At 43.6% G+C, this 27,931-nt stretch overlaps 1 protein-coding gene across 2 annotated transcripts; it reads left to right on the forward strand.

The window, feature by feature from the left end:
* On the forward strand, positions 1 to 27,931 carry LOC140485482 (small integral membrane protein 43-like). 2 transcript variants are annotated; one of them, XM_072583680.1, is made up of 2 exons: positions 1 to 394; positions 27,215 to 27,931. In XM_072583680.1, the coding sequence occupies exon 1, from the start codon at positions 15 to 17 to the stop codon at positions 339 to 341; it is 327 nt and encodes a 108-aa protein (XP_072439781.1). In that variant the 5' UTR covers positions 1 to 14; the 3' UTR covers positions 342 to 394; positions 27,215 to 27,931. The 2 variants fall into 2 exon arrangements, with proteins under 2 accessions (XP_072439781.1, XP_072439780.1); XM_072583679.1 differs by lacking the exon at positions 27,215 to 27,931 and adding an exon at positions 11,010 to 11,072.

Genomic DNA, 27,931 nt, shown 5'->3' on the forward strand with positions numbered 1-27,931 from the left:
GTCTGGATGCCAAGATGAGTGATGGAGTAGAAACTGATGTATCGATAACGACAGAAATGATTTATCTATTGAAGGATTATACTTCAGATTACAAGTCCCCTCATGGCACATTCAGCACAGTCTCTTTGAAGTCTCCACTCACACCAGCAAAAGAGGACAGTAAGGATTGGGGATACAACCTGGTAATATACCTGGCTCTCTTCTTCTTTTTGTTGCTTTTGCTGGCTTTATTTCTTTTTGTGGTCATCAAGCAGCTGAAGAATTCAGTAGCAGCTGTTGTGTGGCAGCCTAATCGGTCTGTTAGAGAACCCTGGAGTGCAAACAGAGAGCAGGCTGTCTAGAAACAAGCTGAATTATCTACCACCGTTATCCACAGGTTTTCCAGCAGTGACAGGTAATGTGAATGAGAAACAAATTTATTTTTTGTATGTTCTCCAGAGTCACTGTGTTATACAGAATGGCTGTACATCAGGTTCTTACAATAATATAGTATTACACGTGTGTGAACACTGCAGAAGGTAAATTTACTTAATTCTGACAGCAAGTCACCAGCAGACTATTAAAGTGATGAAAACATTGCATGCGTTAGATCTTTCTGTCTCTGATGGGAGCCTGTATATAATTTTAATGGTTTAAATTTAAGAAGCTGAAGAACAGTAAGAATTGTTCACAAGATCGTTGTGTTTTAAATCTTAGACTATACTGTTGCCATGGGTATTGAAAACAGTACTACAAAGAGAATGAAAAGTGACACAATACTACACATAAGATTATGAGCCCTGATCTAACAAAATTCAACAAAATGTCATGAAGCTAAAACATAACTAAGGAACATATTTCTTTTATTCTTCTAGAAATCCTTCGGTTGTGACGCAGACACTGTGAGCATGTTGCCCAAAAAACAATCAACTAGTTCATCGTTTTAGCAATTATTTAGTTGGAAGCAAAAGGACATTTTAGACTTGGATTGTCATCAAGTGTAGCCATAGTGCATTGAAAACAGTTTCTCTAGATTTTTTTTATTTGTCATAAGAGATTCTGACATCCATATTGCAAGTAAATATGTGATATACAGAGGAATCTCGATTATCCAGTATTCGATTATCCGAATTTCGGATTATCTGAACAAGATCACAAGGTCCTGATGCTTGGCTAAACTGCGTTATCTGGCATTCGATTATCCAAACAAAATACTCCCCGCCTGTGTCGTTCAGATAATTGAGGTTCCTCTGTAACTGGTATTTAGCAACATGATTAAAAAAGACACATGTTGTTGAAGCTTGACTTTTTCAGCAATACTCCAAGATCTCTATGACCAAATAACTATTCAGCAACTTGTTGCACTGAAATTTCCAGACAGCTACTCCAGAAATATGATGGAAACTGTGTTTACAGCAACATCTATATCGCGGCATGGTGGCACAGTAGATAGCACTGCTGCCTCACAGAGCCAGAGACCCAAGTTTAATTCCTGCCTCAGGCAACGGTCTGTGTGGAGTTTGCACATTCTCCCAGTGTCTGCGTGGGTTTCCTCCGGGTGCTCCGGTTTCCTCCCACAGTCCAAAAATGTGCAGATCAGGTGAATTGGCCATGTAAAATTGCCCGTAGTGTTAGGTGAAGAGGTAAATGTAGGGGAGTGGGTTGTTCTTCGGAGGGTCGGTGTGGACTTGTTGGGCCGAAGGGCCTGTTTCCACACTGTAAGTAATCTAACCTAAACTTTTAATAATGTAGCATCATTAATGTAGTAAAACTTCCCGTGTTGCTTTCCAGAAACTATATAGAACAAAATGCAATACTGGGCCATATAAGGAGATATTGGGCCAGGTTTCTGGGGAGTCAGGATGACTCCAGAGCCACTTTAAAATGGCAGGCAGGACCTGATTCCGGGATTCCTGCCCCTGTTTGTGGCACCAGCATTTTTGCTGGCACAAGATAGGGCACCCAGCAATTCCAACCTGGCCAGTTTCATTGCTGGGCTTGATATCTCCTAGCTCTTCATAATTTCCATGAGGTAGAGCCATGCCCTCATGTATTGTGGCCCCTCAGAGGAGTTGTGAACCATAGTCTGAATCCGGGGATCTTATTAAAGGTATGTTTAATGAGTCTTCCATGTGCCCCACAACTAGTATTCATGCCCCCCTCTCAAGGCCAACTCAATCCCACTTATTAAGAGTTAGACAGAAAAAGAAGAAAGAGAGCGATAGCAGCTTGCAATATCCTTGCTGTTATCAATCTGTATTGCTTTCTCTCTCGTTTTGCCCAAAGGCTGCTGTCCCCTTTGTGGATTGTGACATTGGTGTCATTATTTCATTTCAGGCTTCCACCTCTGAGTATGGGCAGTTATCATACAAGTTTGAGTAGAACAAGAGGTATACGTTTCTTCATACCTCACTGAGTTTCAGTGTCTCTTGATTAAAATAGTATATCTGAAGCAGCCAACTTCATGTATGTGGGTCATCTGGGTTTGTTAGATGCTCACAGCAGTCATTTAGGTCAATACTATCTTTTTAAAAACCATGTTAGTCCACAAAAATATCTGGTTTTAAAGTAAAAGCTGAAATTAATGATGATTTGGCGGAAGGATGTTTTTCTGACCAGAGATCCGTGACAACAGTGTTCCACAGGGATCAAGTGCTGGGACCCCTGGTGTTTGGAATATATAGAAATGATTTAGGGGAGAATGTAAGTGGTCTGATTAGTACGTTCTCAGTCAACACAAAAATTGGGGAACTGTAGACAGTGAGGAGGATTGCCAGAGAATACAGTGAGATATGGATGGGTTGCTGACTTGGGTGGAGAAATAGGAGATGGAATTTAATCGGAAAAATGTGAGGTGATGTATTTTGGAAGGTTTAATGCAGGAGGAAAGCTTACTGTAAATGACCAAACCCTTAGAAACATCAACATACTGAGGGATCTAGGCTTACAGGTCCACAGTTCCCTGAAAGTAGCAACACATGTGGATAGCTGACGAAGAAGGCATATGGTGAGGACATTGAAGATAAAAGTTGGCATGTCATGTAGCAACTGCATGGAACTTTAATGAGGCCACATTTGGAATATTGGGTATAGTTCTGGCCACCACACCACTAGAAAGGTATGTGGAGGCTTTGGAAAAGGTACAGAAACGGTTTACCACATTGTTGCCTAGTTTAGAGAATTAGATATGAGGAAAGATTGGACAAACCTGATTTGTTTTCATGTGAGAGGCTTGGGGGGAGGCGACCTGATAGAAGTTTACAAAATTATGAGAGGCATAGATAGAATGGATAGTCAGAGTCTTTTTCCAAGAGTAGAAATGTCAATTATTAGGGGACATAGATTTAAGGTAAAAGGGGAGGGGGGGGGGGGGTGTTTAAAAGGAAATGTGAGAGGCAAGTTTGTTTGTTTTACAGAGGGTGGTAAATGCCTGGAATGCACTGCCATGGGAGGTGGTAGAAGCAGATACAATATCAACGTTTAAGATGCATCTTGACAGAGACATAAATAGGCAGGGAATAGAGGGATACATACCGCATAGAGGCAAAAGGTTTGTAGTTTGGAAAGGCATTATGTGTCAGCGCAGGCTTGGTGGGTTGGAGGACTTGGTCCTGTGCTATACTGTTCTTTGTTCTTTGGATATTGACAGTCCATTTTCACTACCATTGTTATAATCTGCATTATTACGGTGTGTGTGCGTCTGTGTTTTTGTGTATGTGCAGTATGTGTGTATCCATATGAGAGACAAGGATCAAGCTTAGCTTGCTAACAAATGATAATGGACACCTATTTCGATAGTGGAGAGTCCTCACTGTCATACTCAGCCCGGACAGGACTCATTGCTCTCAGGAAAGAAATAATTGGAGATTGAGAAGTATAAAAACAAAGTGGTAATTTGCTTCCTTGTTTGGAAGAGTAACATACATTAAAGAAAGTCTGGAAGCCATTTGGAATAGTTTCATCTGAAGTAGTAAGTCAAATTGAGTACATTGGTATAAACTTTGTGAATATTCACCATATTGAATGTATCTAATGTTTGTTATGGTGTATGGCCCCTCCTTCTCACTGAAAACCTAAAATACTGTGTCAAACTGATGGTGTCAGATGGTAATGAAAACAGGTGAGTGTCACGACAGAAAGAACTAACAATTGATACCCCTACAGAAAATCTAAGCAGTTCTGCTCTTGCATGCAACAAATAATGCTCTGGTTATGATTCACTCAACAATCTCCATGTAATGACAAAAATGTTCTAATTATTAATAACATGGATACATAAGCATTGTGTGTTTTGCTGTGGAACTTTGACATGACAGCAGGATTTGTTTGTATTTTAAGAGTTTGTAAGTGATTATGGACAATAGGTTTTCTCATGAAAACTGCAATCATTGATTTAAAGCAGCCCACAGCAAGGGTGTGTTGTTCATTGAAAAATGGGCATAACAGGTATGGGGATATAGGAATGGCTTAGAATCCCTCTGAATTTCTCCCAGTGCACCACGGGATGCATAGTGTGCTGTGCAAGGGCTTTGGGATCCTGGGGCAACCTTGTGATGAGTCATGGTCACAGAGATGTGGTGCAGAAGAAGGTCCTTCAGCCCATTGCATCTGTGCCTGTCTCGGAGCTAACAGTGTAACATCACTGTGACTTCACCTGATGAAGGGGCAACACTCAGAAAGCTTATGATTTCAAATAAACCTGTTGGACTATCACCTGATGTTGTCTGACTTCTGACCTTACCTGTATAACTATAAGATACAAGCTTGTATGTGTATAGAACTGTATAGATTTAATGTATAATTAATAGTGTTACTTCAAAATTTAATCCTGAAGATAGTCTTCAAGGACTGGGGAGAGTGTAAGCAAGTCAGTGACACTGAAAGCAGACATGTGTGAGAAAGACAACAGCAGTAGAAGGTAAAATCCAGCAGCAAGAGAGTACCTTTTACCTGTCTCTACCAGCTAAAGCCAAAATGCTACCTCACAGAAATAGGTGATTTATGGGTATTTCATCTATGTCACTTTTGATTGGCCAAATGGTATAATTCAGGAATAATATTGCAGTGGAAGAGAGTAATTAGGAAACTCAATATCAAAATACGTAACATCTAGACTTATTAAATAAAATAGGGATGGCTGGACAGGCAAGTTATTACAGGTAGGTGGGAGCACGTTCCAACAATTTAGAAATTCCATTTGAGAGAGAGCTTTTAAACCAGTGCCCTCAACTTAAATAAGGGAAATTACAGAGGTGTTAAAAAAGCGCTGTTAAGAGTAAACTGGAAAAGTGGACTTATGGGAACGTCAGCGGGTGGGCAATGGCAGGCATTTGAGCAGATATTTCACAATGCTCAGCAAATACTTATTCTGGTCAAAAAGAAGCACTTAATGAGAAGGGATATCTCTTTGTGGTTAACAAAGATGGTCAAGGAGAGGGTCAAATCAAAAACTATGGCATACAAAGAGTAGCAAAAACTAGTGGTAGGCCAGAGGATTAGGATTATTATAGGAACGGCCAGTGAATGAATGAAGCTCTAACAAAACAAAAGGAACAAAATTGATTAAGAAGTACATTGACAAGAAATGTAAAATAAGACAGAAAGATACATTTTTGATATATCAAGGAGTTGAGGGCTATGAGGAGTTGGCACGAAAGAGGAATTAAGGCCAAGGACAGATCAGCCATGATTTTATAGGATGGTGAAGCAGTCCTGAGCCGCTGAAACCTCCTGCTCCTAGTTCTGATGTTCTTGACTTTGCCTTCTCCTTGTCCAATGCTTCTTAAACACAAAATCATCATGTATACCATCAAACCAGATGATAAAAGATGTTGGAAATCTTTTTTGTGTATAAGTTGGATTGTTTTGGTATAAATAAGGTACCATCATGGTTTTCACTAGAAAAGTGGGACCAGCTGCAAGAAAATTTGGGACCATGGGTGGCATCTTATTCAGAGATTGAATGATGTGACTTTAATAGGAAATGTGACAGAATTGTGTAAAACTTCCAGCAAGATCTATCACAACATTGAGGACAATTATTTTACCTAGGTTCAGGTTGTTTAGATTAGATTCCCTATAGTATGGAAACAGGCCATTTGGCCCAGCAAGTCCACACTGACCCTCTGAAGACTAACCCACCCAGACCCATTTCCCTCCCCTATATTTACTAATGCATCTAACACTATGGGCAATTTAGCATGGCCAATTCACCTGATCAGCACATCTTTGGATTGTGGGAGAAAACCCAGGCAGACACGGGAAAAATGTATAAACTCCACGAGGCAGTCGCCCAAGGCTGGAATTGAACCCTGGTCCCTGACACTGTGAGGCTCCAGTGCTAATCACTGAGCCACCATGCCGCCCATAAAAGGCATGTTGAGGTGTGATTCTTGCTAGGCAGCAATCAGTTGTACATTAAGGAGGATGGTTGTTAATGACCTTGGTTTGTTTGTTAATATGCAGCATTCTGTCAGACTGATAAAAGCCCGACCAAATGTGATAGGGCAAAAGTGAGGACTGCAGATGCTGGAAACCAGAGTTTAGATCAGAGTGGTGCTGGAAAAGCACAGCAGGTCAGGCAGCATCAATCGACCAAAGGTGATGCCGAGGATCTTTGATGGGGAAGTCAGAACAGGTCTCTGACAACTTCAGCTCTGCAATGGCTGCAAAGACCCTCCATGTTGGTTACTACACCACAGCATCACAGGGCAAAATCCCTTGGCGCTACCCTCTGCAATTGTCTTCCCTGGACATTGGCATCCTATAATTGCCAACCATTGAAAATCCTCATAGCAGCTCTCTGATCCACTTGCAGGATGTTTAGGAAGATGAGACCTCCCATTACAGAGTACACTGGCAACGAGAAATAAAATTAGAAACCGAAAGAATTGCGGATATTTCAAGTCAGAAACAAAAACTGAAGTTCTGAGGAAAGCTCGTTAACTCTGATTTCTCTCCACAGATGCTGCCAGACCTGCTGAGCTTTTCTATCAATTTCTGTTCTTGTTTATGATTAGCATTAGGTTCTATTGTATTCAAGTACAGGGTTACAGGAGTACAGTGAAAAGTTTACAATGCCCACTATTCATGGTGCCATCTTAGTTACAACATACCTGGGTATAAAATCTTAGGTTAAAAAATAGAAAAATGAAGAAATAAATTAAAAGTTTAACATTACAATTCTTCTCAGTATAAAGTAGTGAATAAGAAATAAAGTTAAAAGTTCCAAATAAGTCTTTCTTTAACTATGGGCCTGCAGCGACTCCACGCTGGGCTTTCCCATGAGATGTCAATCTCTGCCACACTGGGCTCTAGAGTTTGACCAGTGCTGGAAGGTTACTTTGCACGCAGGGATAGGCATCCAGCTCATTGTCTGAAAAAGGCTGTTCACTTGCTCTGTAGGTACATACTTGGATACACATTGCATCACTGCCTTGCCTAGCTCTGCCACACTGTCACACAGCTAGGCAGCTTGCCTTGCCGGGCAGCACTCTTTACTCAAGGATCCATCTAGTTTTCTGTATGGCAGTGTACTACACCAATGTCATGCCTGCACCATGTGCCAGCAGCTTAGGTGACATGGTGTAGGATGCATTAGTCAGAGGGAAAAGGGGGTTTGGGTGAGCTACTCTTCGGAGGGTCGGTGTGGACTTGTAGGGCCGAAGGGCCTGTTTCCACACTGTAGGCATTCTATGATTCTAAAAGGCAGACAAGCTTGTGAAAGCAGTTTGGTGGGGATATGTAGAGGTATGAAGCAGATGGGGTTCGTGAGTAGAGCAAACAGGAAAGGGATCTGGATGTTTGACACCTCATTTGCACAGAGAAGTGGAGGCTTGAATCCACTCAGAGCATTCGCTGTCGCCTTCCATTATGCTGGAAATCAAACCCATACAACGTGAAAGAAAATAGCTGTGACCAGCCCTGGAGTGAGCAGGGTAAGTGCCTTGTCCTATGTGGGAGTGGGCTGCACAGCCTACTCATGTAAGGTCCTTTAGAAGGCAAAACCATTGCACACAGAGTCTAAACTGTACAGGATCCATCCCTCATTGATAACATTAACTCCATTTCTGGGAGGCATGATGGCTCAGTAGTTAGCACAGCTTCCTCACAGCAGCAGGATGTCAGGTTTGACTCCAACCTTGGGTGGCTGTATGCAGTTTGCACATTGTCCCCGTGTCTGCATGGATTTCCTCTGGGTGTCGTGGTTTCCTCCCACAGATCAAACATGTGCAGGTTAAGTGGATTGGCTATGCTAAATTTCCCTGTAGTGTCCCGGGATATGAAGGCTGCATGGATTAGCCATGGCAAATGCTGAGTTACAGGGATAGGGTAAGGGGGTAGGTCTGGGTTGGATACTCTTTGGAGGGCTGGTGTGGACTTGATGGGCTGAATGTCTGCTTCAGGCAGGGGATGGGACTAGAACTCCCGTGATAGGACAAGAATGCCCCACTAGACCGAGACTGCCTCTCCTGGACAAGACCACCACACCAGGAGGTCATGCCAGGCCTATACTGCCATTCTGAATCATTGGAAGCCACCCCATCACTAGTCCTGGACAAGAAGAAGACTCCTTCTACCAAAGTCATTAAAAGAAGTTGGCTTCTGGATATTCCAGCAGCCCAGCGTGGAGGTCTACTTGTGGTGCGGCGGTCTCGTCTCAGCATGGAGATCTCATCCTTGCTTCGGAGGTGGCTTCGGGATCTTCCAACAGCCCAGCATGGAGGTCTAATCCCAACATGGAGGTCTAATCCCAACATGGAGGTCTAATCCCAGCATGGAGGTCTAGTCCCAGCATGGAGGTCTAGTCCCGGCATGGAGGTCTAGTCCCGGCATGGAGGTCTAATCCCGGCATGGAGGTCTAATCCCAGCATGGAGGTCTAGTCCCGGCATGGAGGTCTAGTCCCGGCATGGAGGTCTAGTCCCAACATGGAGGTCTAGTCCCAGCATGGAGGTCCAGTCCCGGCATGGAGGTCTAATCCCAACATGGAGGTCTAGTCCCAGCATGGAGGTCTAGTCCCAGCATGGAGGTCTAGTCCCGGCATGGAGGTCTAGTCCCGGCATGGAGGTCTAGTCCCGGCATGGAGATCTAGTCTCGGCATGGAGGTCTAGTCTCGGCATGGAGGTCTAGTCCCAGCATGGAGGTCTATTCTCGGCATGGAGGTCTAGTCTCGGCATGGAGGTCTAGTCCCGGCATGGAGGTCCAGTCCCGGCATGGAGGTCTAGTCCCGGCATGGAGGTCTAGTCTCGGCATGGAGGTCTAGTCCCGGCATGGAGGTCCAGTCCCGGCATGGAGGTCCAGTCCCGGCATGGAGGTCCAGTCCCGGCATGGAGGTCTTAGCCTGGCCCTGCATGGCGGTTTTGGCCCAATTTCCCAACATACCCTGAACCCAGAAGTTGTTAATTGATTTGTGATGAATTTTTACTTCTTTCTCTTCTTATTTATGATTTCTGTCATTAATTTAAGTGCCGTGGTATGGTGATGGAGAGTCATAGAGATGTACAGCAAGGAAACACACCCTTAGGTCCAACCTGTTAATGCCAACCAGCTATCCTAAATTAATCTAGTCCCATTTGCCAGCACTTGGTCCATAACCCTTTAAACCCTTCCTATTCATATATCCATCCAGATGCCTTTTAAATGTTGTAATTGTACCAGCCTCCACCACTTCCTCTTGCAGCTCATTCCATACACGTACCACCCTCTGTGTGAAAAGGTTGCCCCTCTGGTCCCTTTTAAATCTTTCCCCTCTCACTCTAAACCTATGCCCTCATAGTTCTGAACTCCCTATACCAGGGAAAGACCTTGTCTATTTACCCAAGCCATGCCCCTCATGATTTTATAAACCTTATAAAAATCTTTTCACCGTATACGTTTGGAAATTTACACTTGACAATAAATTAAATTCTGTTCTATTGAAAACATGGGAAGGTATCCTGGATGAGTGAGTAGAGAGCACAAAGACATTGCAGGGTTAGTTGTGTGGGAAGCTGAATGGGAACGAGACTGAGTGAGGGAAGATGTTGCATGGCAGTAAAGAAAGTTAAAAATCACACAATACCAGGTTATAATCATCAGGAGCAGTGCTCTGAAAGCTAGTGTTTCCAATTAAACCTGCTGGACTATAACCTGGTGTTAAAATCAACGAGGTAAAAACAATGACTGCAGATGCTGGAAACCAGATTCTGGATTAGTGGACTAGATCTCAATGAAGGGCTTTTGCCCAAAACGTCGATTTCGAAGCTACTTGGATGCTGCCTGAACTGCTGTGCTCTTCCAGCACCACTAATCCAGAATCTATAACCTGGTGTTGTGTGATTTTTAACTTTGTACACCCCAGCCCAACACCGGCATCTCCAAATCATAGTAAAGAAAGTAGTAGAGCAATAACTCTTGCTGAGAATTGGTGTAGCAGCAGAGATACAGTGGGTGTGAGGTAGCAGAGAGAAGGGTGTGACACTTATCCTGGTGAGTAAAGACCTTTGACCTTGCTGTTGCACTGCCAGCCACTCCTCTGGACCATGGAGGCCACACTAACGTGGATGGTGAAATCAGACCAGACTGCAGAGGTCTGATGGCATGGTTTCCTCTGCTGATTCTCTAAGAAGATGTACATCACTCTGTTCATTGACACCTCCAAGACCCTTTCACAGAAATGTGGCACCATTTTCCCCTTCCCAGACACATGATTGGTGAGCAGGGAATCTTTGGAATGCCAGCCCTCATCTGAGCGCAAAGCTGCTTTTCAAAGATACTGGTAGATTTCCGTAGTAAGTGGAGTGTTCTTTCAAGAACAGTGGGTAGTAGAATGGGGCTGGAGGTGGGAGGAGTACCATAGGGGTGGGGTAGGTCATTAATGAGTCAAGTTTGGTAAGACATGTCAAGTGATCATGTGTGGCCTCATAGAGAGAAACTCATGAAACTGAACCTTGGCCAAAAATGTAGTAAGATTCGGCCCCCTGTTTCTGGGCTTTAAAATGGATTTAACAATAAATGCCTGCTCAATCAAGCTTTTTCCTTTGTTGTGCAGGGAGATTAAATAACAGACTAGCCCTCCAGCAGTGTTACCATCTATCCCATTGACTACAAGCACTTGTTTTTATAACTCCAGATGAAGAGTTCAATTACTGTCTAAGATGCTTCAGGGATCGGAGGTATGATTCAGCTGGAATAAAAAAGCAGTTTCATTGCTTTATGCAAATATGCAGAACTTCCATCACCATTTTGTCAATGACTCAACAAAAGAAATTAATCCTTGCAAAGTGTGTTGCACATGGCAAAATAATTTTGCTATATTCATATTATCGAATTGCCTTCTGTTAATAAATAAGAATTAAAAGCAAATCTTCACAAAACCACTTACACAAATTTACTGAACATTTACAATATGAATCCAAAATTCATGTCCTGATTTCCCAGGCTTGAATCAATAATAGAGCTTGAAGATCGGTGAATGAAAATATTGTTGCCTGTTGTTCTGATAGCAGTGACCTGGCACAAGAGGAACAATAATTCACCAGGAACAGAGGAAATGTTGCTGGGGTTCATCTACCTGGAACAAATGAAACCTAGCTGACACGTATTGCAATGGCTCCAGGAATGTTCAGAAGACTATCATTGTTTTTCAAAGCGGTAATTGGCTGCAGCTAAAAGTATTTGCGTTTGCTCTTCAAAGTAATTTCACGGATAATGGTGATGGAAACCCATCTAATTATTTGCATTTAATAGAGCTTCAGAGGGAACAGTTAAGTGTGAAAATCTTCTTGTGTTGATAGCGATTTACTGGAGATAAACAGCAGCCTATAATGATAGCACATCAACTTTGATTTAATTGAAGAAATATTACATTTTAACTTAGAGCTTTTATTTAAGCTAAAAATTAAAACAGTGGCAGTTTATCATGAAATGTGTCATCCAACTACATATAAACGTATATATTAGATATAGACAAACACATGTATACAAAGGAACCTCAATTATCCGAAAATTGGATTATCCAAAAATCTCAAGGTACAGAAGCATTACATCGAAGATGTCTGTCTAACGCTGATTGCGTTTTTTTGATTACAGAGATTAAAAGTACTGCCGAGAACAGTCCTGGACAGATGGGAGCACAGGCACCGTCTCTAAATGACTGATCTCCCACCTCCCCACACATTTTCCCTGAAGTTCTGCACAGGGGTGTACCCTAAGCCCCCCTTCCCCAGATAATCTGTCCAGTATCGTCCTGTACAGGGCAGAGGTGGAACCATCAAAACGTTGCAGTAAAAGGCTGTGTGTGTGTGTGTGTGTGTGTGTGTGTGTGAGGGATTCACCTCCCCCCACCCCCCCAAAAGGCAAGAGCAGCAGCAGAAGTCTTGTTGTTGGTGTCCAGTCCGGCTGCCCCAGAGGGAGGACAGGGGTCGTGCGGTGGGGTGGGGTGTGGGCGGATGGGGTGCGGCCGGGGAGCGCGCAAGAGGCAGTGTTGGATGGTGTTTGGGGAGCGGTGTTGGATGGGCTTGGTGTGGTGTTGGACAGGGTTGGGGTGCAATGTTGGGGGAGGGGGCTGGGCAAGCTGGGGTCGGTGTTTGACGGGGTTGGGGGGGTGGGCTGGGGGATGCTGAACGGGATTGGGGGGTGTGGGCTGGGGGGGTGTTGGACGGAGTTGGGGGGTGGGCTGGGGGGGTGTTGGACGGGGTTGGGGGTTGGGCTGGGGGATGTTGGATGGGATCGGGGGGTGGGCTGGGGGGGTGTTGGACGGGGTCGGGGGGTGGGCTGGGGGGGTGTTGGACGGGGTCGGGGGGTGGGCTGGGGGGGTGTTGGACGGGGTCGGGGGGGTGTTGGACGGGGTTGGGGGGGGTGTTGGACGGGGTTGGGGGGGTGGGGTGTTGGACGGGGTTGGGGGGTGGGGTGTTGGACGGGGTTGGGGGGGGGGTGTTGGACGGGGTTGGGGTGTTGGACGGGGTTGGGGGGCTGGGGTTTTGGACGGGGCTGGGGGGGGCGGGCTGGGTGGGGTTTTGGACGGGGCTGGGTGGGGTTTTGGACGGGGCTATGGGGGGGCGGGCTGGGTGGGGTTTTGGACGGGGCTATGGGGGGGCGGGCTGGGTGGGGTTTTGGACGGGGCTATGGGGGGGCGGGCTGGGTGGGGTTTTGGATGGGGCTATGGGGGGGCGGGCTGGGTGGGGTTTTGGACGGGGCTATGGGGGGGGGCGGGCTGGGTGGGGTTTTGGACGGGGCTATGGGGGGGACGGGGCTATGGGGGGGGCGGGCTGGGTGGGGTTTTGGACGGGGCTATGGGGGTGCGGGCTGGGTGGGGTTTTGGACGGGGCTATGGGGGGGGCGGGCTGGGTGGGGTTTTGGACGGGGCTATGGGGGGGCGGGCGGGCGGGCTGGGTGGGGTTTTGGACGGGGCTATGGGGGGGGACGGGCTGGGTGGGGTTTTGGACGGGGCTATGGGGGGGCGGCCTGGGTGGGGTTTTGGACAGGGCTGGGGGGGTGGGGTAGGTGGGGTTGCGGGGGGGGGGTGTGGGTGGAGGCTCTCGCGCAGTGTGCTGCTGCCTAATCTGAACAGGGAGCAGACTTAATAGAAAACTCCAACGCCCAGAGGAAAGGCATTGAATTGATTAACTGAATAATCAATTATCCGAATGAAATAGTGCCTGCCCATCTTGTTTGGATAATCATTGTTCCCCTGTAGTCCTGTGTTGGGTGTGCACTCTTTTCACAAATATTATTCCTAATTGTCGCAAGACTTTTACTGTCAACAATTCTATCAGAATTGCATACTGTTACGACTCAGGGATGGCAAGTCAAACCAAATTAGCCTCATTAACACTGGATTTGAAACACAATGCAATCAAGATATTCAACACCCCTCAAATTTGCCCAATTGTTCCTAATAAGACTTTATGAATAACAGATCTTGCACATCAAGTTAAGAATTTAAACAAAAATTAACTATTTATTGTAAATAATGTAACTTTCAGACAACACAGATAAACAACAAGGCAATCTAATTAATATCTACGATGTGAGCCCAATCTTCTTTGATCATAAACCTCTCATGCAGCAACAGTTAAGGGATACCTTTTTAAAAATGAAAGAGTTGCCATTTGCTAGTTCGATAACCATTTCAATGATAAATATCAGGGCTTCGTGAAATCTTTAGATGACAGGTAGTATTTCAGCTGAATGGAGTTGAATATCTTGCTTGAATTCGGAAATAATCAGTAATGCAAACAACTACAGTAGTCCTCTGGAAACTTTGACTTATTTGTTATCGACTAAAATTCTTTCCTTTGAACATATAACATGTTAACAATTAGAGGTAAGTCAAAGAGAGCAAAACCAAAAAAAAACCAGCAATCCAAGAAGCTTCCTTAACAAGCTTTGCTTCCCTTTTCACCATTCTCTGTGGTTGACTGACCAGCCCCAACCAACTGCCAGTCCTGAGCACAGCAACATCTCAGTGCCAATTCATCTACACTGTCCTTGGAGCAGTAATTAACCTGCATTATCTTTCCAGGGCAAAGGTGAGGACAGAAGATGCAGGAGATCAGAGTCTAGATTAGAGTGGTGCTGGAAAAGCACAGCAGGTCAGGCAGCAATCCAAGGAGCAGGAAAATTGAATAATTCATTCCTGATGAAGGGCTTTGCCCGAAACGTCGATTTTCCTTCTCCTTGGATACTGCCTGACCTGCTGTATTTTCTCAGCAACTCTCTAATCTAGACACTGCATTATCTTTCCAGGCCAGTTCCTAACAACAAACATTTGTCTGTAATTCCCTCCCGTTTTTAAACACAAACTACTGTTTAAAGTTGAATTCTCAACTTCAGCTTCCAGTTCCAAACCAAAATAGAGAACAATAAAAGTAGTGATGTTTTTGATAAGACATCTATGATGTAAAATCATTGCTGTGAGAAAAATTGAATGCATTTCAACATTTTAATCAGCTTGTTGTGGTGTAGTTACAGGCTGCCTAACATTGGTGCGCCATGGTAACTCAAACCTAGTAGCTATTTTGTTTTCAACAGATTTTGAATTTTTTTTCTCTGTTTATTTAGGCGCCTGATGACCATTTTATTGCTTTTCATCCAATGGATTGGATTTACTTGGATCTCGTTTGCTCTCTCTGCTTTCCTGGTGGCATATTGACCGGCTTTGAGTTATGAGCCAATTCTAATTATCACAATAACTGGCAACTTTTGAAAGCAATTAAACCTGATTATACTTTACAAATATATAGTGTTAGCTCTAAATGGCTCATTATGTGCCTCAGTTTAAGTAAATATTAAGTTAGATTTGCAGTCAAAATAATTATGAACAGTTCTAATTCTTGAAAGACAAATTGCTGGTGAAACTTCACAACAGTCCATTATTAAATGTAGTAGTAAATTAGCAATGACACAAAGGGGATGCTAATTTTAAATTATATACAGGGAGATGATGGTTTTGTGGCTCACTGATTTATTAATGCAGAGACCCAGCCCACTTCTCGGGACATGAGTTGAAATCTCCAACAATCCCATCACTACCTTCAAAATATTGTCCATCTCCAACTGTGCAATGGCACATCTGCCACATCATCACTGCAGTGGACTACTCCAATACTCTCCCCATCATTTTCCCAATGTACTGGATCCACAAACCTTTAGCTCATTCTCAGAGAACCAGCAGAGGAGACCACGCCATCAGACCTCTGCAGTCTGATCTGATTTCACCATCCATGTCAGAGTGGACTCCATGGTCCAGAGGAATGGCTGGCAGTGCAACAGCAAGGTCAAAGGTCTTTACTCACCAGGATAAGTGTCACACCCTTCTCTCTGCTGCTACACCACTTCTTAGCAAGAGTTATTGCTCTACCACTTCCTTTACTATGATTTGGAGATGTCAGTATTGGATGTACAAAGTTAAAAATCGCACAACACCAGGTTATAGTCCAGTAGGTTTAATTGGAAGCACTAACTTTCAGGGCGCTGCTCCTGATGACTATAACCTGGTGTTGTGTGACTTTTTGCTGCCCATATCCTAATTTGTACCAAATCTGATCTAACCATCACTCCTGTGTTCACAGATTTATAAGGTTCTCAGGCTAGGAACTCATTCTAAAATACTTATTCTAGTTTCAAATCCTTACATGACCTTACCTCTCTATCTCTGATATATTCCAGCTCCCCCACCCCAACCTGACCTGACCCGACCTGACCCACCCAAGTTCTCTGTGCTCCTTGAATTCTGGCCTTTTGCACACCCACAATTCTAGATGCCCTATCACAGTGTCTTTTCTTCAGCTGCCTAGGCCTTAAGCTCTGAAACTCCCTCCCGAATCCCCATTGTCACTACCTTTCGTTTCCTTAAATATAGTTCCCAAAATGAGCTTACCTTTCAAAACTTTGTTTACAAGTGCTAATATCCAGATGTAATAGTTTGGCGTCACATTTTGTTCAAGAATATTCACACGAGCCACCTTCAGATGTTTTGTCAGATAAATAGACTCAGTAAACGCAAGTGATTGTGTTGTCGCAAGGCTTCATGAGAGAAAAGTAATCTCTATTTACATTTTCCACCCATTTTGACATAATCGTTCAATCACACATAAATAGCACTGTTAACATAACTTATCATATTATCCTTCCTGCGTTGACATTGGCTGTGCTTGTTGCGTATTTTTATTTGTCTTTCTTTTGACATGGGGAGCTCTATGTCACCAACCTTAATGCCAATATTCTCTGATGTATTAGATGAAGCACAGTTAATTTCATTCAAAGTTACTGCTTTAATTTCAGAGTTGATGACAGCAATCGACATGTTATTCTAAGCCTGGTATCAGCAGTGAACGAACAGAAATAAAAACCATTCTGTGAAACTAAGACAAAATGGCAGAACCTCTTATCCCTGTAAAATTAGGATTCAGGAGATCTTTTTAGAAGAACATTAATCTGTCATTCTTTTTTGTAAAGGACGTCAGCTGTTCAGAAGTCACAAAATAATAATCTGTTCACCGTTTGATCAGGGTTTCTGACAATAGGGAGACACAAACTCCGATAGCTGAATTTCAACAGGTACACTGATAAGATTCCCTACAGTGTGGAAGCAGTCCATACCGACCCTCCGGAGAGCAACCCACTCAGACCCATCTCCCTCTGACTAATGCACCTAATACTATGGACAATTTAGCATGGCCAATCAACCTGACCTGCACATTTTTGGATTGTGGGAGGAAACCAAAGCAAACCCACACAGATATATGGAGAATGTGCAAACTCCACACAGACAATCACCCGAGGCAGGAATCGAACCCAGGTCCCTGGTACTGTGAGGCTGCAGTGCTAACCACTGAGCCGTATATTCAATGCCAGACTGAAGAAAATGTTTCGTTTCCATGTTTTTAATGGGTTAGAGCAACCTCCCAATTCACCAAACCTGAAATTCTTATGACACAAACATTAATTTGGTTAGAGATGAGATATAGATGGCTCTGTAACCCTGTAAGAAACAAAAATAGAGATTGCTGAAAAAGCTCAGCAGGTCTTACAGCAGCTGTGGAGAGAAATCCAAGTTAATATTTCAGGTGGAGTGACTTTCCTCAGAAGGTAGCTCAGAAAATGTTGGTTTCTATGCAGAGGATAGGGCGTGAGGAGGAGTAACTGATTAGATTAGATAACTTACAGTGTGGAAACAGGCCCTTTGGCCCAACAAGTCCACACCGACCTGCCAAAGAGCAACACACCCATACCCCTACATTTATCCCTTCACCTAACACTACAGGCAATTTAGCATGGCCAATTCACCTGACCTGCACATCTTTGGACTGTAGGAGGAAACCGGAGCGTCCGGAGGAAACCCACACAGACACGGGGAGAATGTGCAAACTCCACACAGTGGGGATAGATCCCAAAGTGAGAGACAGGAACAGTTGGACGACAAAGGGGTGGATAACAATCTGACTAGAGGGTGAATTGCTATCAATGGGGGCTGTTTGTGACTAGCAATGGGCTGTGTTGTAGTAACAGATTATGTGATAAGAGGAGCAGAACTTCTTCAAGGTAGAAGAGAAGGGGCAGTGAGTTATACTACAGTCTCTGAAAACGAGTCACTCGACCCGAAATGTTAACTCTGACTTCTCTCCACAGATCCTGCCAGACCTGCTGAGCTCTTCCAAGCAATTTCTGTTTTTGTTTCTGATTCACAGCATCTGCAGGTTTTTTTTTTCAATTTCTACAACCCCCTAAGGTATTGTCTTATCATCTCCCACCTGAATTGTGCTCTTAGCCATCACTCTGTGGTTATAAGTTGAGGAAAGGACTTTTCCAAGGATTGGAACATTGGGACTCAAGTCGCAACTTAGCCTCCCACATTCCTGCCCTGGAAGTGGCAAGGAGGGGCAAATAATTGGGTGAATTGTTCTTTCAAGCCTTTATTGCTCATTGGCTAACAGCCTCAAGGAGGGCGTGGTCAGTATTTGAAGCCAAATTGGTGCTTGATCTGATGAGCTTTCTCATTGGTGGGAGCACGCTGTTAGTTGCTCATCCCCATGAATTTGAAATCAAGAGTGCTTCTTTTGTTTATTGCCTCAAACCTTCTGGGCCAACTTTCTCAAACATCCAGAATTAGTCGTAATTGTGATTCTCTAACTTATACAAAGGCAGATGGCAGCTCGGGTACGGATTAAAATAAAAAGCAAGGGCTAACTTTTGTTGTCACAAAGTCAGCTGTGTAGCAGTATTTTGGAGCAGTGTAGCTGCCTTTTCAGGACAGAGTGCAGATGGGCCACAGTTGGAGAGGCTGCACCTGAACCATCTTGTGTTGGTCGTTTGCTCAAGAGTTGGGATTGCCTAGTAGGAAAATTGTCACATCACTGAGCATGTATTGCCAGTGATGAGTTGCCAGTAGTGACATAGGGTGGCACAGTGGTTAGCACTGCAGCCTCACAGCGTCAGGGACCCAGGTTAGATAAGGATGCAACCACTGTGCCACAAGATGACCTCAGCCAAGGTCTTTCTTTTCACTTTTTTTAACCCCTTACACTACCATTGCACCCAAGAGGGCCCAACAGTAATGCTTATGTTTAACCCTTTACACTAACATGAATCACCCATGGCTGTGTATAATATTTTTATTTACAGTGACACCATAAAAAGACACCATTGTGTATGTACTTTATTATTCATCTCTCCACCACCAGGAAAACACCTATGTGGCCAATTGAACATTCAAAAGCAAATCCTGTTAAGGGTAATGCTGCCATTACAGTGTGAACTGGGCTTTAGGGAGGGAACTCAATTAAAATGGAGTTGGAAATAATATACTCCATCCCCCATGGTGCCCACCTCTTCCTAAAGGTGTTAAAACATTGGTGGATGCTGTGTGATCCTTCATCAATGATACCCAGGCTCAAATCTAACGGCAGAAATGGGTGGGCAGTCAGCACAGATGACCCTCTGCACAGCCCACTGCCTGGACCAGTTTATAGCCAATAGCAAGTGAGGACTGCAGATACTAGAGATCAGAGTTGAGAGTGTGTTGCTGGAAAAGCTCAACAGATCAGGCAGCATCTGAGGAGCAGGAGAATTGACGTTTCGAGTTTCTCGCTAGCCTGGCCAGGCCCAGGAACACATCCACAAGGAGGGCCTCCAATCAGCCCAAACCCCTCCACCGGGGGCCAAAAGATCAGGTGCTTGGGACTGAAGTGCAACCAAAAGCACGACAGAAGAATTTTCTAAATAACTAAAAAGGGAACGCAAATGCTTACAACTGATAATATACATAATCCATTGACTCCACAGTGTTGCAAAGTAAACAGTTGGACTAGGAGTCAGTGAACTACCGCAATCTGCGGTTATAGGTGACTACTATGTAGACCACTCTCCACCCCAGGGCCCTGAGGGAAAGGGGGAGGCCTCCTGTGTAGACAGCCTGGCAGTAAGTAGGCATGCTAAGGCATGTCCAGGCAGTGGACAGAAGAGTCGAGGTGGATGGTGTGCAGCAGCAATCTATACAGGAACCACCATTTTGCCTTCCTGAGAGACACACAACACATATTCAGGAGGCAGCTCAGGGTGAAGACTCCTGAGGGACATTTGGGACTTTGGGGCCAATGGGAAATTCCTTCCGAGCAGGGGTACAAGCAGACAGGATCCCATCACACACTGGCACATCCTCCAACTGATGCGTGACGTCGAGTCTGAGCACTGCCATTTTCAGGTGTTGGATGGCATCGACTGTGAGCTAACTGTTCATTGCCACAGCAACACCCAGTCCAGAACTCTGTCACTCAGTGCCCAAACCTCCATCACTCAGTGCCCGGACCTCCACCACTCAGTGCCCGGACCTCCACCACTCAGTGCCCAGATCTCCGTCACTCAGTGCCCAGATCTCCGTCACTCAGTGCCCAGACCTCTGTCACTCAGTGCCCAGACCTCCTCCACTCAGTGCCCAGAACTCCTCCACTCAGTGCCCAGACTTCCACCACTCAGTGCCCAGACCTCCATCACTCAGTGCCTAGACCTCCGTCACTCAGTGCCTAGACCTCCGTCACTCAGTGCCCAGAACTCCACCACTCAGTGCCCAGACCTCCATCACTCAGTGCCCAGACCTCCATCACTCAGTGCCCAGACCTCCTCCACTCAGTGCCCAGACCTCCATCACTCAGTGTGTCCCTGACTCTATTCACACGACTGGCCACTGCCCTCCCTTCCATCAGTCACTCGAACCCGCAATTGTGGAGGTGTGGATTCCTGACCAACGGCTATCTGACAATAGCTGCTACCCGTGAAGGAGGGTAGGCCCAGCACGAGTCAACCATGTTACAGACATTGATCAGGTCCTGATATGGAAGTTACTTTGGCAGCTTAGTGTTGTAATGCATGCCCAGGATCATATTACAGGGCCCCAATAACAGATAATGGTAGTGCATTGTGATAGGTTAGCTGAATCACTGCTAGACGAGCTACTGCTGAAGGTGATGGTGCTGTAATGTGATCGGGTTAAGTATAATGTAGGGAACCAGTGTGGCAGACATTGCTTAGTTTAGAAAGATAAAGCAAGCCAGTATGATTGGTTACACAAGTGTCCTGAGGATGAACAGGAGCTGCGTGTCATAACTGAGGTCACGCACCCATTGGAAGGAGGTAATGTAAAGGTATCGCTGCAGGGCCTGAAGGCAGGAAGACATCACTCACGTGTGAAGGCACACCAGCGACTGACAGTCCTGCTCAGACTCAGAATCTCTGCCGCGACCCAATACATTGCTTTGTCTCCTAAGAAGTGAACCAATGTTCTCTGGATTTTTGTGACAAAGCCAAGAGGAGGGGTCATGGGGACCAGCTGGTACAATAGAATGGAGGCCACCAGTTGGTTTATAACTAGACCTCAGCTCCTGTAAGACAGCACTCAGAATTGTCCTGTCCAGTGGCCTAGGCAAGCCGAGACTTTGGCCTCCAGTTCCCACCAATTCACCGGCCAGGAGTCTACAGCCAGGCTAGAAGCTCCATTGTAAATATTTTCTAATCAACCTGTTCGGGATGTTATAACACACCTCGGGAGCAGTTGGGACTTGAATCCGGGCTTCCAGGTCCAGGGATAGTGATTCCACCACTGCACCACAAGAGGTCTCCACCGGATGCTCTTAAAAGAATCACCAATCACTTTCAGGTGAGATGCTGATTGAATTCAAAGGCTGTTGCCGAGACAATAGAAAGGTTTGGTGGTTTGTACTGTTTAATATTGCTGAAATCGATAGGGTGTGTGAGGCACATAAGGAAGGGCTTGGTTCTGACTTCAAGGATTCTGCTCAGACCACTTGTTCCTACTGCAGTGGTTTCTATCTCCCTTGACCTATACCATGGCAGGGATGAGCAGATGGGGACACGGAGCAGTTCAAAGGGTGAGGAATGGGAGGAGGGCTCCTATCAGAAAGCCACATCCTCCAGGGTCTGGGGGGTGGGGGGCAGAATCTCAGCCTCAGTGAAGCACAGTGTGTACAATGCCTTCACATGTTGGACGAGATGCTTGTTTGAACTCCAACCAATGCAGCTCACCTGAGATGACAAGAAATGTCTTCACTTAAAAGGTAATAAATCCCTGGAATTCTGTACCTCTCCGAGAGGCAGAAATTCAGCTGCTAAGTATATGATAAAGATCAAGAGACTTTTTAGATTCTTAAGAAGATAACGAGATATGGAAATAGTCTAGGAAAGTGTAACTGAGGAGATATGAAGGAGATCATTCAACCTCTTGAGCCTGCTTCACCATCCAATAAGATCTTGGCTGATCTGATTGTTGCATCAATCCAGATTCCCACTCATTCCTGATAACCTTTCCTCCTTTGCTTCGGAAGAACCTATCTACCTCTCCCTTACAAATACTAAAGGACTCTGCTTTCACCACATTCTCAGGAAGACTCATTACTATCAGAGAGAAATAATTTTGTCTAATCTCTGTTTAAAACAGATGATCCCTGATTTTTAAACAGTGGCCCTTTTTCTAGATTCTTCCACAAGACAAAACGTCCTCTCACGGCCCCTATAGATTTTATATGTTTAAACCAAGTCACAGCCAGACCTAGAGGTTCAGGTTCATAATTCTTTGAAATTTGTATTGTAGGTAGACAGGGTAGTTAAGAGGGCATTTAGCACGCTTCCCTTCATTGCTCAGACCATTGAATATATGGATTGGCATGTCGTTGTTGAGGTTGTACAGGATGTTGGTGAGGCCTCTACTAGACTGTGTCCAGTCTGGTCTTCCATCATTGGAAGGATATTGTTAAGCTGGAGACGGTTCAGAAAAGATTTACCAGTATATTGCCAGGAATGAAGGGTTTGAATTATAAGGAGAGGCTGGATAGGCTGAGACTTCTGTCAGCGTAGGAGGTTGAGAGGTGACCTTATAGAGGTTTATAAAATCATGAGGGGCGTAGATAAGGTGAATAGCAAAAGCCTTTTCCCTAGGGTGAGGGATTTTAAGGTGAGAGGTGAAAAATTTTAAAAAGATATGTAGGGCAATGTTTTTACACAGGGAGTGGTCCATGTGTAGAATAAGCTTCCAGAGAAAGTGTTGGATGCGGGTACAGTTACGACATTTAAAAGACCTGAATAAGAATTGTTTGGAGGGATATGGGCCAAGCACTGGCAGATGGGACTAGTTTAATTTGGGATTATGATTGGCATGGACTGGTTGGACCGAAGGATCTGATTCCATGCTGTATCACTCCATGAGTTTATTCATACCTAAACTCTATCAATATAGCCTAGTGTGTCAAACTTTTCCTTGGAAGACAATCCATCCAATTCAGGTGTCAATCCAGTATACTTTCTCTGAACTGCCTCCAATAGATTTACATCAGTCCTTAAATAAGGTGACCAATACTGTTCACAGTAATTAGATGCAGTCTCACCATCACCTCATGTAACTGAAGCATAACTTCCATATTTTTGTATAAAATTCCCCATATAATAAAAGATTACATGTTATTAGCATTCCTGATTACTTGCTATACCTGCACACCAATCTATTGCAAATATTGTTATTCATGAACTACCATACACAGGGTCCTCTGCTTCTCAGAACTCTGCAATCTCTCACCATTTCGTTAATATGCTGTTGTTTTCTTCCCCAATGCAAGGAGTGTGACATTTGAAAAGCTTCCATCCCCTGGTTACTCTGATCAGAACATTCAGAAGTTGTGGTCAACTGGCATCATGTGATCAGTGACAACCATGTCGTACATCCAGAAAAGCACCAAACGTTCTTGTGTCTACAGGCAACCGTCCATTCCTGTACCTTACCCCGTCTGAACCTTTACAGCTATACTCATGTCACTGTGCACGCTTCCCTTCCTGGCTACAGCTGCTTTGAAAAACAACTTTAATGGTCATACGTTGTATTCTAACCAATGGATTATAAAAAATCATCATTATGTATTCACCCTTGTATTCATTGGCGTGAAATTTTGAGAACATTTTGTAATGCTACTGTACCTTTAAAACAACTGTACCAACCGTTTGATACAAGTTTTCTCCATCTGCTTATTTGCATTTTAATTTTTGGTATCAAACTTGTATAAAACCAGCAGGAATCATGGAAAAACAGGGGTGAAAGAGGATCAGTGCTGATGTCTTGGCTTTCACACACGGTTTATCCAGTTTTACTGATACAAGTTGATCAGTTCTCATGGGTTATGCTGCCTTGCAGTTTGGGACTGGGTGTTCTGTCCTGCACTGCTGGCAGACTGCTAATTTGTACTGTCTCCACTATTAGTGTGCTGCATCTAAGACTCTGCCTTACCTAACAGTGGCTGTTGTCTGACTCTCAGAAGTTCCATCAATCTCTTATTTGCACACTATAATGAACAATACTGATCTCTGCAAAACAGTTATCCAGTACAAGTTACTCTTTTCTCAGAGTCTTGTTAGCACGTGACTGCTGATGTCAATGTTACATCATGTCATTAATATTTACATTCTAATTATACTACAACTCTGATATCACCATTACATGTCTTGGTGATATTTGTAACACTTGCATACAATCGCATCAAATCAAGTACCAACAAACCTGTGGGGAAAAATACAAGCATCAGTAATTCGGATGCCTTCTTGGACATCGACGAAGGCAGGGCAAAAAAAACTCTTCGAGATGCCCAATTCAGTGAAATGCACTCCAAAACGAGCCCAGATGTCTGTAGGGGGAATAGAAAAAGCAATACTGTCTCAAAGATTGTTTATTATCTGCACAAAGCAGAATTTCAATAGTTCGGAGAGATTAGTTTGGAAGGACTTTCCAGTTTTGCTGAGAAAAGTGTATCCTGAAAGCAGCTGAATCTCACGGAACTCTATCCAACCTTCCCCCAACTGCATCAGGAAATGTGGACACTCTTCTTGTCACTGGCTGTCACTCAATATTTCAATGTGACCAACGATAACTTGCCAGGAAGATTATGGATGAGCTGCAGCACCACGACATGAATGAGAATTGAAAAACATTCCAATGTGGAAGTTGGACAGAAATACACATTTGATTTTCCTTGCATAAGAAAATTCTCATGTCACTCTAACACAGTGAAAGATTCAGAAACAATGAGAAAATTCCCCCCCCCTCCCAATTCATGAAACTTAAGATGTTTTTTATATTGGATTTGTCGGCCTGTATTCACACTTTAAGAAATCAAGCATTTGAACTCCAGGATCTATTGTTCACCCACACCTTTCAATATTTTTCCAGTGAGTTCAGACATTATTAAAAGCATTCATTTGGAACTTGGCTGGCCAGAGACATTGGGTTGTTAGCTTCTCGTCATTATTTAAAATGTATATAGAATGTGAACCATTCAGAATTCTTCAGACACATAATGTTCAAAAACTAAAAGGAAAATTCTTATTTCCTTTGGTCTGCCAACATCTAAATTTTTCTTCTTACACATTACCATCATGATAATTCTATTCACAGATTAGAGGTAAATTAAAATAAATTTATTACATAAATTTTAGGCTAAAAATATTTTATTGCCTATTTATCAGCATAAAGAGGCTGAACATAACATTCCACTGACACTGTTAATGTTTGTGTAACTGTTTTAAAGTAGAAAGTTAATACCAAGGAAATAACAAAACAAGGAATGTCTGCTATTCCTGTTAGAAACAAAATTCAATAAAATTTAGACGAGACCACCAAAGCTGGAAACAAGACAATTTATTCTACGATCTTGCAAGAAAGGACCCCAACTGCAGAAAGCAATTGAAGCGATGATTATTCAAACTATTACACAGTTATACTTTTGAGCTACGTGAGGTCACCTCTTCCGATCCCTACATTACCCAATCTTTCTTACTATTTTGCCTCTGCCCATCTATGCTCCATGCCCCCTTCTTTCCAAGTTGACAATTTTCCCCCTTGCACGAGCTGTCATAAGGCTAAACTCTTATCTCGATGTTCCCTTTGTAACTTCTTTCATTGTCCACAGGTACATTCCATTCTTGAACATACACCTTAACAACGTATCTTTTTCATGCTTCGCTTATATGTTTCAGTAATCTTAGCTTTTTGCTGAAACTGTTGTTTTAAACATTATGGTAAAAGGAATTATTTTCTTTAATAAATCTACATTAAAGTTAGTACTTAATTATCCATAATTATGCACTGAAAAGTAGAGATACTCTTCCCTAAACACCTGCAGAGTTAATAGTTCTCTTGCTGTACCCCTTTTCTGTATGCTTTTTCTATATCTGCAAAAACAACACTTTTCCCCATTTCTAACATTCCTGAATTCTTTCAGATGTAAAAAGATAAAGACAGTTGTTTACTGTAAGCCACCCTTTAAACAGAAATGCAAGTGATGTTCATTAGAAATCAGGAAGTGGGGTATTGATCTTAGAGTTGGAACATCACAGAAACATTGCAGGACATCATAGACTGGGGCGAAAGGATTAAATTATGAGGGCATGTACCTTCTGATTTTTTAAAAAAATCTGTCTTAAAAGAAAATACTTCTTTTTAAAATTCATAGACCCAGTTTTAAAGACAGATATTTAAAACTTCAAAATGCTCTGATTTTTAAGAACATCATAACAAACGCTGAATTAAGAAAGTAGGCTGACATTTACATATCCTTGACTTTTAGAAATAACTTATCTTTTTTTCTTCTTGTCAGTGCATGTGATGTGATTTCCTGGGAGCAAAACCCACTTGTAAGTGACACATATATCAGTTAGGGTGTTGTTAATGTTGATAAAATACTATTTTGAAATCCCTATTACTGATCCTTGGGTTCAGTGGCATTAGCCCTCCTACTCAGTGCAGACTAGGATGATTGTCTTCCATGAGTCTGAAGATAACTGGTGAGGCTGATTTGGGATCTGTAGGCTCTATGGCAGATAGGGCATTTCTTGTCTGGTTGTGGATAATTAGCTGGGGTCATTGCTTATGATTTTCACTGCTCTTGCTTTCCTTCTTCACTTTGTCACCATTGGATTTCAAGATGCTGGGTTCCTTCCTTTTGGACCCAGTCCATGGTCATAGCCTCCCAGGGGCTTGTTACATGTTAGTCACTCCTGAGTATTGTCTGAATTCCTTACGATCTTGAGAAGGAATAAACTACCCCAAATCTGCACAAAATACAGTGCAACCCAACTTGGTATTAATAGTAATTAGTGGTTCCTTAACCAAATATTTGTATTTTATCTTTCTACTAGCAGATTAAGCAAACATTTAGTGAAATACGACTGGACATGAATCATTTCATTTCTTTTCTCTGTCCAAAGGCAGGATCAATCACAGTGCTGTAACCTCCATCATGGAAAGGGCAAGGAGGTAGGTGCCAAGTCTACTCCAGTCAGAAGGGGGATCGAACTCTACACTATTGGCACCAGTCTGATCCATAATGGCCGTCCAGCCAATTGGCTCCCAAGAAGTCTGAGGTGCCATGTCGTCATGCACTTTTCCATGCCTATTGTAGTCCGAAACTACCCGCAGCGATGGTGGAAGCTCCAGATTTCTTTCCATTTCATGGCTGACCAGGAATCTTTTCTACCCTTACTGCCTGCTTTGGGTGAATAATGGAAAGATTTGCAGATTGATTCTCAACCAACTTAACTGAATTATGAACACATCTTCCCTGACTATCAAGTCCTGGGGTGGGCATTGGACCTGCATCTTCAAGCTCAAGGCAAGGATGCAACAACAGTACCCCACAAACCTCACCAAACAACTTGCTGCTTTATTTTGTAGTAGAGTGAACATACAAATTAACAATTATAAACAGTGCTTTAATTCTATCAGTCCAACCTGTTTTCATGCTATAATGTAAAATAAACAATGTCACATACTTTCCCACAACTTTCTGCTTGTTCGGTTTCATCGAGTTTAATTTTCCATCTGTTAAATTTGAGCCATACGTCAACTGCATAGATTATGCCCCTCACCCCACAAAGATTTCAGAAATTTGTTTTTTTTTCTATTGAATTCCCAAAACTTTTATT

Source organism: Chiloscyllium punctatum, chromosome 14 (assembly GCF_047496795.1).
Source record: "Chiloscyllium punctatum isolate Juve2018m chromosome 14, sChiPun1.3, whole genome shotgun sequence".
Lineage (NCBI taxonomy): Eukaryota > Metazoa > Chordata > Chondrichthyes > Orectolobiformes > Hemiscylliidae > Chiloscyllium > Chiloscyllium punctatum.